Raw genomic sequence first — 12,695 nt, 5'->3', positions numbered from 1 at the left:
TCGATCCCAGAGCTGCTGCCACTCTCCGAGGACATAGCTGTCAGCCCTGATATGCCCTGGTTCATCTGGGATTGGCACTGGGCTGGCGGCACTGGGCATGAACGTGAATGGCCGCTACAAAAGGATGGCGCCTTGTGTAAGTTTTGGGGGAGCTCTGTGTGCCAGTAGATACAAATTAGATATTAACGTGTGGAGACAAATTCCAGTTGACCTCGAGAGCCGGGGATGGGACGAGGTGCCCCTTAATCCTGACAGACGGCCTTTGATATTTCCAACCAAAATTGGTTTCAATGCAGGCGAGAGGCCAAGGTTTATCTACAAAACAGCGGCAGCTGCGGGGTAACTGACCTTTCCCATCTTCTGAGCTGTCTGACGGGCCTGCCTCTGTTGAAGGCTCCAGAGGAATTCTCTGGTGGCAAGATTTCCCATAGACTCCCATTCACCCCAATGGTTCCACCTTCATAGACAGCCACTGAAAGGGAACGGGGAACAGGCTAGGGATCTGGCTTTCACGACAGCAGGTTGGGGCGTTGAAGCTGAGCCAGGCTCAAGGGGGCGCCCTGGTGCATAGACATCACCCAGGAGCCCCAGTCATGGGCCAGGACCTATTGTGGCCGGTGCTGTGCAAACAGAACAGGGAGACAGTCCCTGCCCCAGGGACATTGCAATTGGAGTATAAGACCAGAGAAAATAGAGGGATCCAGACACAGGGGATTATACGGAAACAATGAGCCAATATCGGTCGGGATGAAAAGCAACGGTCCAGGCACACCAGCAGCTTAAACGCGGTCAGGTTTGTTGTGGGAATCACAGCAGAGGAGCGTCTGAAGGCGGATCAGGAGGGAGCTTTGTGGATGTTTCCAGGGAGAGAGAGGGCAGCGTGGGAGAAGGCACAAAGGGGCTTGTTTGGGGAATGTAACAACAGGCTGGGATCTTGGGCCGGTCGGAGGTGGGAGTCGATGGTGGAGAACGAGACGTGAGCTCGGGTGGGGATTGGCCGTGAATGGCCTTGACCGTGAAGACAAGCAGCTGGGGTTAGATGTGATAGAGAAGGTGCTTAATAATCAGGGCCGGCTCCAGCATTTCTGCCGCCCCAAGCAAAAAAAAAAAAAAAAAAAGCCGCGATCGGCGCCGGCAGTTCAGCGACAGGTCCCTCGCTCCTAGAGGGAGTGAGGGACCTGCCGCCCCCAAATTGCTGCAGGTGCCGCCCCTCTCCCTTGGCCGCCCCAAGCACCTGCTTGTTAAGCTGGTGCCTGGAGCCGGCCCTGTTAATAATAATAATTAACCTAGACTCCCTTAGACCCACTTATACTCGTGATGTGATCAGTTACTCAAAAACTTCCCACGCTGTTAGTCACAACCAGCTCATTGGCACAATGGCCTTGGGGTTTAGACCCTGGGGTATGCCGTAGGAGACCTGAGCTCAGTTCCCAGCTCTGCTACAGATCTCCTTGAGCAAACCACCTCACTGATGGCCCCAGTGCCCGCTGCAGGGAATGTTGGGAAGACGTTGCATCTGGTATGGACAAGACCCCCTAGCAGGAAAGCGCGTTCACTCATCAGGAAGCTGGGAGCAGCACAGAAAGCACCATCCAAAGGCCTAGCACAACTGAGACACCAGAGGTGCTGTGAGCACAGGAACGGGTGCAGTCTGGGATAAGACTTATGCTCGTCGTCTGACCTCCCGCGTGACACAAGCCAGAGAACCTCACCCAATAGTCCTAGAGCGGAGGGAATTCCCCTCCCCTTCTCCACCAGCCCAGCCACTTGTCCTGGAAGCTTCTGGGTTGGAAGGGAAAGCACGGTTACCGTCTCCGGCGCTGGCTGGGGAATTGGGATTTCTGTCCCAGCGCTACGTTCTCTGAGCTCCAGCTTGAAAAACAGGCCAGCGCTTTGATCCCAAGCTGCCCGGGCAGCGAGATCAGCAAACAGCAAAGAACAAAACCACCCCAGCTCGGACCTGGCTGCATTAGCCGCCTCCAGGGTCGTCCTTTTCCCGCAGGCAAGGAGATGAAAGTTGGGGACTGATTTCCCTGCGGGGAAAAGTCCAATTTTGTTGTGTGATTTCTTTTCCCCTTCTCCCTTGGGACCAGCTCCTTCCCCAGAGCCAGGCGGAAGGGATCCAAGCAAAACCTCCACTTGGCTGGAACAACTTGTCAGTCTTTGACCTGCGCTGACCCCTGATTTATTCCCCCCTAATTGGCAGCCGTGTTGTGCGTTTCGCCGAAATGTGATTCCTGATCTTCAGGCACAGACCCCTGCTGTTAGATCATCCCAGGCTCCTTCACATCCGAGCCCTCCCGGGGTCTTTCCTCAGCTCCTGGTGCCCGGGTGGTCTGAGAAGAACCGGCCCCAGAGACTAAGGGCTAATTGTTATATTAACTCCCCCCTGAGGGGGGCCGGAGTGGAAGCCTGCCCCTAGCTCCTGGCTGCTTTTGCTGAGTGGCGGGGGGGGGGGGGGCACAAAAAGATGAGGAAAGAGGAACTGAAGGGATTAAAGTGGTAAAACTGCAATTCTCCCCCACTCCCCAGTACCTCCGGGGCAGCGTTTGTTTTTTTCCTAACTACTTTTTTTCCCTTCCTCTTGGGAAACCGTGTCCTAGCTGTGTGAGCCACGTCCCCCGTGACCCTCCAGGCCGGGCCCAGGACGACTTCCTCATGTCAGCCTGCAACCCACTGACCCACCTTCCAAGGAAAGAGAAAGAACTCGGCCTTGGGTGTGTCCGGGGCGTGTATACGTGCATGGGCACATGCCTCATGCATGCATATATACCCAGTACATGCATAAACAAATCCCATATAGATCAGTGATTCTCAGACTTTTGTACTGGGGACCCCTTTCACAGAGCAAGCCTCGGAGTGCGACACCCCCCCCCCTTATAAATTAAAACCACTTTTTTTATATATTTAACACCATTATAAATGCTGGAGGCAAAGTGGGGTTTGGGGTGGAGGCTGACAGCTCGCGACCCCCTGAAGGGGCCTGACCCCCAGTTTAAGAACCCCTGATATAAATGCTCTCCCCATATACACAATAACATGTGGCCTGCATTACACATGTACCCTGCACCTATACACACTACGCTATGTATGCAATGGAGATGTACATGCCACGCACGTAGCTTGCACAGGTACACACGACATGCATTGCACAGACAGGGATGCAAAGGTGCAGTGTGTCTATGTGAATGGATGGAGAGGCGTGCACGCCTGCGCACTTGTGAGAATGGGGGTGGCTGTGTGTATACGAAAGAAGGCGGATGGCTCAGTGCAAGGCAGGGTGTGTGTTTGAACGAGGGGAGGAGGAGGAGGAGATGTGAGTGGCACAGGGTGTGCACACGTGGGAATGTGGGTGGATGAGAGTGCAAGTGGAGGGAATGCAGCTGGATGAGTGGTGTGCGTGTGTGAACAGGGCTGGGGGAGGATTTATGTCCCCTGGATGGGTAGCGGGAGTCTGTGTGTGTGTGGGGGGGGGGGGGGGAGTACATGAAGAGAGGAGGGGTGCAGTTGTAATACAGACCTTGCCTGGGGTCTGGCTCTGTGCTCGGCCAGAGGTGTCTGGCTGGCTGGCAGATCTCCTAGCAGCGTCACTAATGCGAAAGGCATGTGGCCAGACAAGGCAGGGTTTACAATGGAAACACCCAGCGCAGTTTCAGGAAACTCCATCTCCAGATTCCCGGAGCTCCTGCTCTGGCCAAGACCCTGGGGGTAGCGAGCCTCTGCGCAGACACCCAGCTCCCCACGTGTGCCGCCGACTCCTTCACAGCCCCCCACGCTGGCACTGGCAAGCTGCACTGCCATCCCTGGTGCTACTCGGTCAGCTTTACTCAGGGTCCTTAGCACAACCTGCTCGTCCAGGGGTGTGATGAGAGTTCACGTTGCCTTGGGCTGGGGCCCGAGGAGCTCGAAGCATTATGCAAATGGCTAGTTCTCACAACACCCTGGGGAGTGAGGTCAGTATTTTCAGTCCCATTTTGCAACTGGGGAAACTGAGGCACAAAGGGGCCGAGAGTCACCCAAGCTAACACAGCAAGTCAGCATCAGAGCTGGGCACTCAGGTTCGGAGCTCCTGGCCCGCAGGTGCTTGCTCAGACTTCGAACCCACGCTATGCTCTTGGGAAATCCCAACTCTCCTACTAAACCCAGAGGAAGCAACACCGAGAAAAAACAATGGGGGGCCCTTTCTAGGATCCCCTTCCAATCCCCTCTCTGCGCCGCTCTTCCCCACGCACAGCCTCTATGAATATACAAGAATCTGGTGCCTGGGTCTCATGCCTCCTCCATCTCTGCGCTGAGCCCAGTACCAGGTCTCAGCAGAGCAGGTCTGGAAGCAAACGTCTCCCTGCTCAGGACACGACCAGGTTCTCTGCTGCACAGCATGCAGGTATGGGAGGCCAGGGAGGGACTGCTCCGTTCTGGGGGGTGGATCTCCATTCTCTGTGTCCTTTCTCCAGAGCAGCGGTTCCCTGGGAAGGTGTCTCCTTCCCCACATTCCGGAGCGGGAATTCCCTCATTAGCAACATTCCCTCTAATGCTTGAGCGAAAGGAGTAACTCCATTAATGGGCAGCTCCCACAGGCTCTTCTGTGGATTTGCCACTCGAGGAGGACAAAGAGCCCCCCACAAACACACTCCTACCATGAGCTACAGAAGCATCCCCCTTAGTGGCGCCAGCCCTAGGAGGAGAGAGCGTGAAATCCACTCAGGGACACTGACAAACCTCTTTTCTTTGGGGCAGGTGGGGTTTTCAGCACAGCACCCGATGTGTTGTTCTTTGTATCACAGGAGCAGCTAGGGATCAGAGCCCCGTTGCACCAGGCTGGATTGGGGTATACACCCCACACTGGCACAGCGGTTCAGGGCTGCCCGGGGGGGGCAAGTGGGGCAATTTGCCCCAGGCCCCCACAAGAATATAGTAGTATTCTATAATAATGCAACTTTTTTTTTTTATGGAAGGGGCCCCCGAAATTGCTTTGCCCCAGGCCCCCTAATCCTCTGGGCAGCCCTGGAGAGGGTTAATGGGAGCTCCGGCACTCAATCAGCTACCTGTTGGCACCTGGAGGGGGTCAATTAAGCAAGGCCACCGGGAAAGGAATCAGGCGACCCTCAGTTGCGGGGAGACCCACGAGAGAGGAAGTGCGGCGCAGTGGAGGAGGCTGGGAAGGGCAGAAGGGGCTTCAGAGCATAGCTGTGGTTTGGGGATTTGTTGGGGAGCGCTGGGGAAGGATGCTGGGGTGTACGGCCCTGAAGGAAGGGTGAGGGCTGAAACCTTGGGGCGCCTGAGAGGAATACAGCTGCCTGGCAGGCCCAGGCAGGGGCTGTGGGGAAAGGCCTGCTGCCAGCCCAGGGTAGGAAGAAGCCTGTGGGAGGCAGCAAGGGATGAGTCTGAATAGACAGACCCAGGCTGTTCACTACAGGCTCCCTGGGCTGGCACCCGGAGGAGAAAAAGGGCCTGGGTTCCTCTACCAGCCACCAGGGAAGGTGGTGGGGGGAAAACCTGCAGAGACAGACAAAGGGATCAGGACTTCTGATTACCCTGGGACAAGGGCGTGTACGGACCACGGGGCCCAGAGTCGTGGGCTGCAAACCTCTCAGAACAACATTGGACAGTTGCTGTGTTGGACTTTCTCTTACCCCGGAAGGGGTGGAAACAAAATGGCCAAAGAGCGGCCCCCTGCGCCCGGAGCATGGGAACAAAGCCTGCTGGGCCGCGCCCAGCCCCTAGGAGGCGCACCTGCAGCGCGTCCACCCCTCTACTCGGGCGCTGGTCAACTGGTCCTGCCCCCAAGATTTGCCGTCGAAACACGGGGGAGGTGCAAGGGGCGGGTGCAGACTGCATTGACCCTGCAGGGGGCGCCGCATGCTGCACGGATGGAGCCATGCATGCAGCGGCTTCAAAGACCCCAAGCGAGCGCCCAGGGTTGAGCCAGGTGCATTTTCCCAGCTGCCGCCTGACCTGCTGTCACACAGCCGGAGTTCCCAGCCAAACTTGCCCCCGACGTCCCTCGTAAATCTGGCCAGGGCAGGCTGGCGAGGGGCAGGCTGGCGCCTGTGCGTGATCACAAGGCAGGAAGTCTTTCATTAACGAGGTCAGCTCCGAGGAAGCCTGGCAGCCTCTGAGGATCAAAGGTCACCTGGCTCTTTATTGTTTCCGATTGCGCTTCACGGATGGGGAAACTGGCTGGGAATTGGAAGGCACCCGGCATCCTGCACCCCTTGCAGAGGCTGGGGGGCGGGGGAGGGAGTCTAGATACCCACTCAATGCTCCCCCAGCTGAGTCCACTGGTGTGTTTGCAATCAACCTCCCCTTGCCCTGATGGGCCGGCACCGGCAAGCCAGAATTCTTCCCCCATCGCCCCAGGCTCCCCATGGGGGGGAAGGCGGAGGATGTGCTCTTACTCTCCAGAAAAAAGAAGAACAGGAGTACTTGTGGCACCTTAGAGACTAACGAAAGCTTATGCTCTAATAAATTTGTTAGTCTCTAAGGTGCCACAAGTACTCCTGTTCTTCTTTTTGCGGATACAGACTAACACGGCTGCTACTCTGAAACCTGTCATTACTCTCCAGAGAGAGGGGAAGAGCTCCCAGGGGCGACTGAGCAGATGGAGCCCAGATGAGGACGGGAGAAGCATCCGGAGCTGCCCTCGGTCAGGGTAAAGGAGGTGGGTGGAAAGCGGGCAGGAACTTTGAGCAAGGGAGAAGGCTCCAGACACCGTAAGAGACAGACAGACCGACGGATGGATGGACGGACAGATAAGAATTTAGGATCGAATTAGTTCACATGAAAGGACCGTTCAACATGGTCCCAGTTGGGGCGGCATCAGCAGCTGTTACAAAGGAGTTGGAGAGACAGGTAGGCTCATTTCTGGAGCCGGAGAGAAGCTGCTACCGATCTCTATGCCAAGGGGGTTCTGGGCACATCCTCTGGCCCTGGCCATCAGGGCAGAACCTTTCCCCGCAGCACCCCCTGCTGGCTAGACAGAGATTAGTCTCTCTCTCTGGAAGCAGCCAGCGGGCTCCTTACTTTGCTTTGTGCCACAGGGGCCTGCCGTAGCCGCAGGCGAACGGACCCCTCGCCACAAGCTAGCAGCCTCGTTCACGGCTGGGGCGGGCTTTGCTGTGGTGGCAGTGGGATCACCTAGGGTGACCAGATGTCCCGATTTTATAGGGACAGTCCCGATTTTGGGTCTTTTTCTTATATAGGCTCCTATTACCCCCCACCCCCGACCCGATTTTTCACACTTGCTATCTGGTCGCCGCAGGAGGATCAGCAGCTGAGTCTGGGTTAACTCAGCCCAGGGGTGAGCGGTCACACTGCTGCAAAGCCGCGGCGCTCCTGGGGCCTCTCCCATATCACTTTGTGCTGCAGACAGCCCAGCTGCTCTCTGATTCCCCCACCCCCAATGACTTGGGGGAGGATTTGACTGTCTTTCTAGGCACCCAGGGGGGATTGTGGGAAGGCATTGGAGGACAGACAGCATTCAAGTGGTGCTAGCCCACATCCTCCCCGCCAAGAGGGCGGGTTACCAGCAGGAGTGAACCCAGCACTCAGGACAGGATGGGCCAGGGAGCCCAGGTTTAAAGCACCACGGCACTAGAGTTTTGCATGTGGAGGTGGAGCCAGGATGGGGCAGCACCTGAGTAAGACCCTGGACTCTCTTTTGTGAAAACATCCCCCTTAGATTTTCACACTCAGCTGGACACCACTTCATCTCTTAGCACGAGCAAAACTGGTCTCCATTAAGCAACGTTTTCTGTCCCTGTTTTGCATATAGTGCAACGTCCCCGGTCTCTAGTTTTGGCTCATCAAGGCCGTTAAAGGGACACAGGCAGGATGAAAATGGCGTTTTACGAAGACCAGAGTTTGCAAAGCCTCTCATCAATGGGAGCACAGAACCTGCCAGACCAGATCAGACTAACAGCCCATCACCCCGTCTCCAACAGGCCCCAGCACCCGCTACTTCAGAGGAAGGTGCATGAAGCCCTGCAGCAGGCACTTAAGGGGAAATTTCTCTTCAGCTCCTCGGTTATTGGTTGGCTTCTGCCTAAAATGGGAAGGGTCAGATCTTTTCCCTGGGGGAGGGAAATTGACCCCCTCCTCTGTGGCATTTGCCACCCACTCATCGCAGCGTTGCACAAGTACCCAGGAGCCAGGACCCGGCGCTGGCTAGAAACAAGTGAAACCGACCGGTCGTCTTTTGCAAGGTCTGAGCAAAGCCGCCCGCAAACAGTCTGGGAGGTGAGAAGCTAATTAGGTGCCAGCAACTCCAGTCAGGTTGCACGATCCTGTGCGGTTGTTGCTATTAATAACAAAGGACATTTGCTTCTCTCCAAATAACACAAGCTGGTCTGCTCTCAGTCGCGGCTGGCTCTGTCCTGGGAGTTCAAACCCGACAGTGGCTCTGTTCCCTTGCCCAATAAAATCGCCACCCTAATAAAGCCTAGATCCCACCTTGGCCAGTCTCAGGCTTAGCAGAGGGGGCCACACAGGAGGAACTGATCCCTTCGGGAGGCTGCAGCCAGCATCCGCATATAGTTCCCCCCCACACACACACACACACACATCACCCCAGGCCGTGCTGCTAGCCAGGACCGATATGGAGTCACTGCTCTGCCCTCATTGCTCCTTTCTGGGAGCTTGGCAGGAGCGAAAGGTGACGCAATCCTCCCAATTGGGCCCTTGGTGTTTGCAAATCATCAGCTTTAGAGAAAGGACCTGGCTCTGCCACTGAGCCCCTGCGTGGAGTCAGTCCCGTCGCTCTGTGCCTCGGTTTCCCCATCTGTACAATGGAGATCATCCTTTGTCGGTCTTGTTTATTACGATTGTAAACTCTTTGGGGGCAGGGTCTCTCGGTCGGTTCAGTTCCCAGCACAACGGGATCCAGACTGTCATACCAATAATAAACTCGACCAAACTCCCAGGGAAGGGTAACCCCGGCCGATCTGGGCCATGTTAGTCGTCACATAGCCATGGTGGGCTAGACTCCACCCTCGTTCGGGTCAGTGGAACTGCCTGGGTGCAAACGAGGACGGGATCTGACCCAATCCCTTGGATTGCGCCCAGATCTCAGGCGGCTTTCCCGACTCCAGCGCTTTTGTCTTCGAGATACCGTCAGCCTCCCATCCCTGTCTCCATGCCTGCACTTGGGTGCCAAGTCCCGCCAGGAGCTGCAGCGCTGTTATCAAGGAGATGGGAGAGGGGTGGGACTGGCAGAGCAGGGACAGAGTGGAACTGAATCAGGACTTTGCTTCCACAGTGAAAATATTTACGGCTGAACCCTGATCAACTGAGACTCTACTAGCTACGGGGGCCACTGGCCGCCTCTTCCCACCTCCTGCTGGTAGGGTGACCAGATGTCCCGAATTGATAGGGACAGTCCCGATTTTTGGGTCTTTTTCTTATATAGGCTCCTATTACCCCCCACCCCCCGTCCCGATTTTTCACACTTGCTGTCTGGTCACTCTACCTGCCGGCGGCCTGGGGAACTCCTGATTAGAGGTCGGCAGAGGAGGCAATGCGGCAGCCTCATGCCCCAGGGATAGGCCTAATCCTGTGGTGGTGTTACTGTAGCCTAGCATCACGGCAAAGCTTGGGTGCTCCTCCCCATACCGCCTCTCTGTGGGATGCAGGTGACTCTGCTGTAGGGGGGAGGGATAGCTCAGTGGTTTGAGCATTGGCCTGCTAAACCCAGGGTTGTAAATTCAATCCTTGAGGGGGCCACTTACTGATTTTGCCCCAGATCCCTACTTGGTCCTGCTATTGAAGGCAGGGGGCTGGACTCAATGACCTTCAAGGTCCCTTCCAGTTCTAGGAGATAAGAGGTCTCCATAAATTTATTTATTTAAAGCAGCCAGCTGATGTTATGCTCCTGATCCCCTTGCTGTGATTTTCCCTGACCCTTAATGCACTCGAGATGTCATCTCATAATGCTGTCCGGCGGGGTCAGGCTGCGTGCTATTGGGGGCAGTGGCCTCACCTTCGTATTTGACTCTTAAGTACCTCGGGCCCTATGCAAAGGTAGCATAACAACACTATCTGGCCTCCTGTAGCAAACACAGGCCCCCATGCATCTGCCCAGGCCTCCTGGCGTTAATTAGGATGCAGTTCTGGGCACTGACGCAAAGGCAGAGGAGCAAAGTACCTTGCTGCATTTCAGGGCCAGTCTGTTGCGCAGAGAGAGCTGGACAGAATTCCAGGCGTCTGGGAAGCGGGCTTGGAACGGGCCAGGATTAATGGAGTGGAGGGGTGTTAAGACTAGAGGATGCCTCAATCTGCAAAAAGTCAGACCTGGATTCTGAGCCTCCCCCTCCAGCAGAAATTTGGTTCAAGCCCAACTCATCTTAAGAGCAATTCTTCTAAGTATTAACACTACAAGAGCATCTCTAAGGCCACGATCAGCCCCCGATGATAACATACAAAGAGTAAAAGAGCCCAAGAATTTACAATAGAGTAGGCAAAAGGCAGGGGAAAGGGATTATTAGCCCCATTTTACAGATGGGGAACTGAGGGCCAGAAAGATTAACGCCCAGGTCCTCAAAGGTATATAGCCCAGGTCCCATTCAAACCAATGGGAGTTAGGTGCCTGAATATCAGTGAGGATCTGGGCTTTAAAGTGCCTCACCCAAGGCTACACAAGGGGTCAATGTCAGAGCTGGCAAGTGACCCCAGATCCCCTGAGTCCCAGGTCACAAGCCCTTCCTGACCCTCATTAGCAGCAGGCAAGTGACCCTATGATCTAATGAAATACTCGCTCATCGCTGCACGGAGCTGGACAGGCAACTCAATCACAGGGCAAAGAATTGCTGCAGGTGCCGAGTGCAACTAAAAAGAGAATTATTAGCGATCAGACAAGAAGCTGATGTCCCGACGGCCTGGTGAGGCCGTGTGTCGACTGCAGGGGCTGTGTCTCAGGGCTGGGATGCAGGGGGAACTGGAGATTTCTGGTGGCCTTGCAGGAGATCGTCTCATGCATACGTAAGGCAAGATTTTCAAAAGTGACTCAGTGAGTTTGGGGGCTCAACTTGAAGCTACTTTAAAACCTTGATTTTTAGAGAGCAGGTGCTCAGGTCCCTTCTGAAAATCAGGCTTTCTTTCAAGCTGTTGCTAATCCCCTTTGAAAGTCCGGGCCTTACTTGAGTTTCCGTTAGAGATGGGCCTGAATCCGAACTGGAATACAAACCTAGACCTGGCCCTACGTTTCATGGCTGCGCCTAGAGCCAAACTCCCTCACCTCTGCTTCAAATGGAGCTTCCCAACTTTGAAAACCCCTGCTCCCTCCGTGACACATGGTCCGTCCTTCCTGTCCTTGGGTAAGTTGCTTCCCCGCTCTGGGCCTCAGTTTCTCCATCTGTAAAATGGGGCTAACAGCACCTACCCATCTTCATGGAGCACTTTGAGATCGACTGATGGGAAGTGCTCAGTGCGTGATGGTTATGTCCATGCCAGACTAAGTAATTCCAGAAAAATTCCTCTGAAAAAACACCTACTGCAGCATATCCAGCACACCACCTCTCTACCCCAGCACCCGTATACACGGATGCTCCCCAGGCCTACGTACATCTCTGAGAGTTAACATGCTTGTAATGACCCAGCTGGGTGACTCTCTTACTGTTATTTTCCTTTGTGATGGGAGTGGGAACCTGGGGGAACCCAGGCTCCAAACAGCCAGGCAAAAAGACCAGGTCCACCAGCAGGGTGGGAAGGATCAGGACCCGGGGATAGGACCATTGATAACAGAGCTTTCCACTTTCAAAGTCCTTTACACACATTAACCAAGCTCCCCCCGCCCCCTGCCAAATCTTGCCTCCCATGTCACAGACAGGGAAACTGAGGCACAAAGAGGCAAAGTGATGCACCCAGGGTTGCAGCCAGAGGCAGAGCAGGGGTTAGGAAGGAGCCGTTCCTGGCTCCCAGCCCAGTGATCAAACCACTCGCCCCTGCTACCTGGTGCACAGGCCTCTAATGTCCCCTGGGGACCCTCCCACCCCGGTGCCCTCCATACTCACTGTTAGGACTTTCCTTCCACCGTGTGCCTTGCACCTTGCCACTGCTGTCGATGCACAGGAAGAAGTGGGTGGAGACGTACAGCCTCCTCCAGCGCGCGTCGCCCTCCAGATGGTTATAGCTCCGGGGGTGCCTGCTGGGGGCCCTCAAGTGGTTGCTCCCCGGCGGGGCGGCTGGGTCCCCGTGGGCCGATCCGGCGAGCAGCGAGAGGGCCAGGCAGAGCCAGAGAGACCGCCCCATGGCAGTCCTGGGGGCAGGAGGTCCAGGCGGCAGGCGGGACGGGGGTGACCATGTGCTACGACTGGCTCCAGCACATGCCCGGGCTCAGGCTGGTGGGAGGCGCGGGGCGCTCTCCAGAGCGCGTCACCAGCCCGGGCGAGAGCTCCCCGGGGGCATCCCTGGTGCCAGCTTCCCCGCAGGGCTCCTAGGGCAGGGGGCCGCCCCTCCCCCAGGAAGGGGTCAGCGGGCAGCAGCCTCTGGGGGAGCCCAGCCGTGCTACGCCTGGGGCTTGGCAGGAGCGGCGGGTGCCCCCTGCCCGGCCGCTGCTGGAGTCAGGGTGAGAGCAGGTGGCAGCGGGGACCCCCGGGCGCCGGCTGCGGCTCGGTCTGAGGCGCTGGAGGAGGAAGTGGGGGGCGCGGACGCCACGCGGAGCCGGCCGGACCCGGGGACTCCGGCCATTGACAGGCAAAGCC

The 12,695-nt window shown here is 56.3% G+C and overlaps 1 protein-coding gene across 4 annotated transcripts in view; it reads right to left on the bottom strand.

The window, feature by feature from the left end:
* The window catches only part of FGF22 (fibroblast growth factor 22), a 25,102-nt gene extending 12,407 nt beyond the window's left edge, over positions 1-12,695 (bottom strand). For 2 of the 4 annotated variants that reach the window (XM_008168869.4, XM_042861888.2), the window contains exon 1: positions 12,006-12,695. In XM_008168869.4, coding sequence (XP_008167091.2) covers positions 12,006-12,243 — 238 coding nt within the window. In that variant the 5' untranslated portion in view covers positions 12,244-12,695. Of the gene's footprint in view, positions 1-348; positions 551-12,005 lie in introns of those variants that run through there. The other 2 variants (XM_065578590.1, XM_042861889.2) reach the window with 2 other exon arrangements.

Source organism: Chrysemys picta, chromosome 25, assembly GCF_011386835.1.
Source record: "Chrysemys picta bellii isolate R12L10 chromosome 25, ASM1138683v2, whole genome shotgun sequence".
Taxonomy (NCBI): Eukaryota; Metazoa; Chordata; order Testudines; family Emydidae; genus Chrysemys; species Chrysemys picta.
This window is presented reverse-complemented; position numbering and strand designations above follow the sequence as displayed.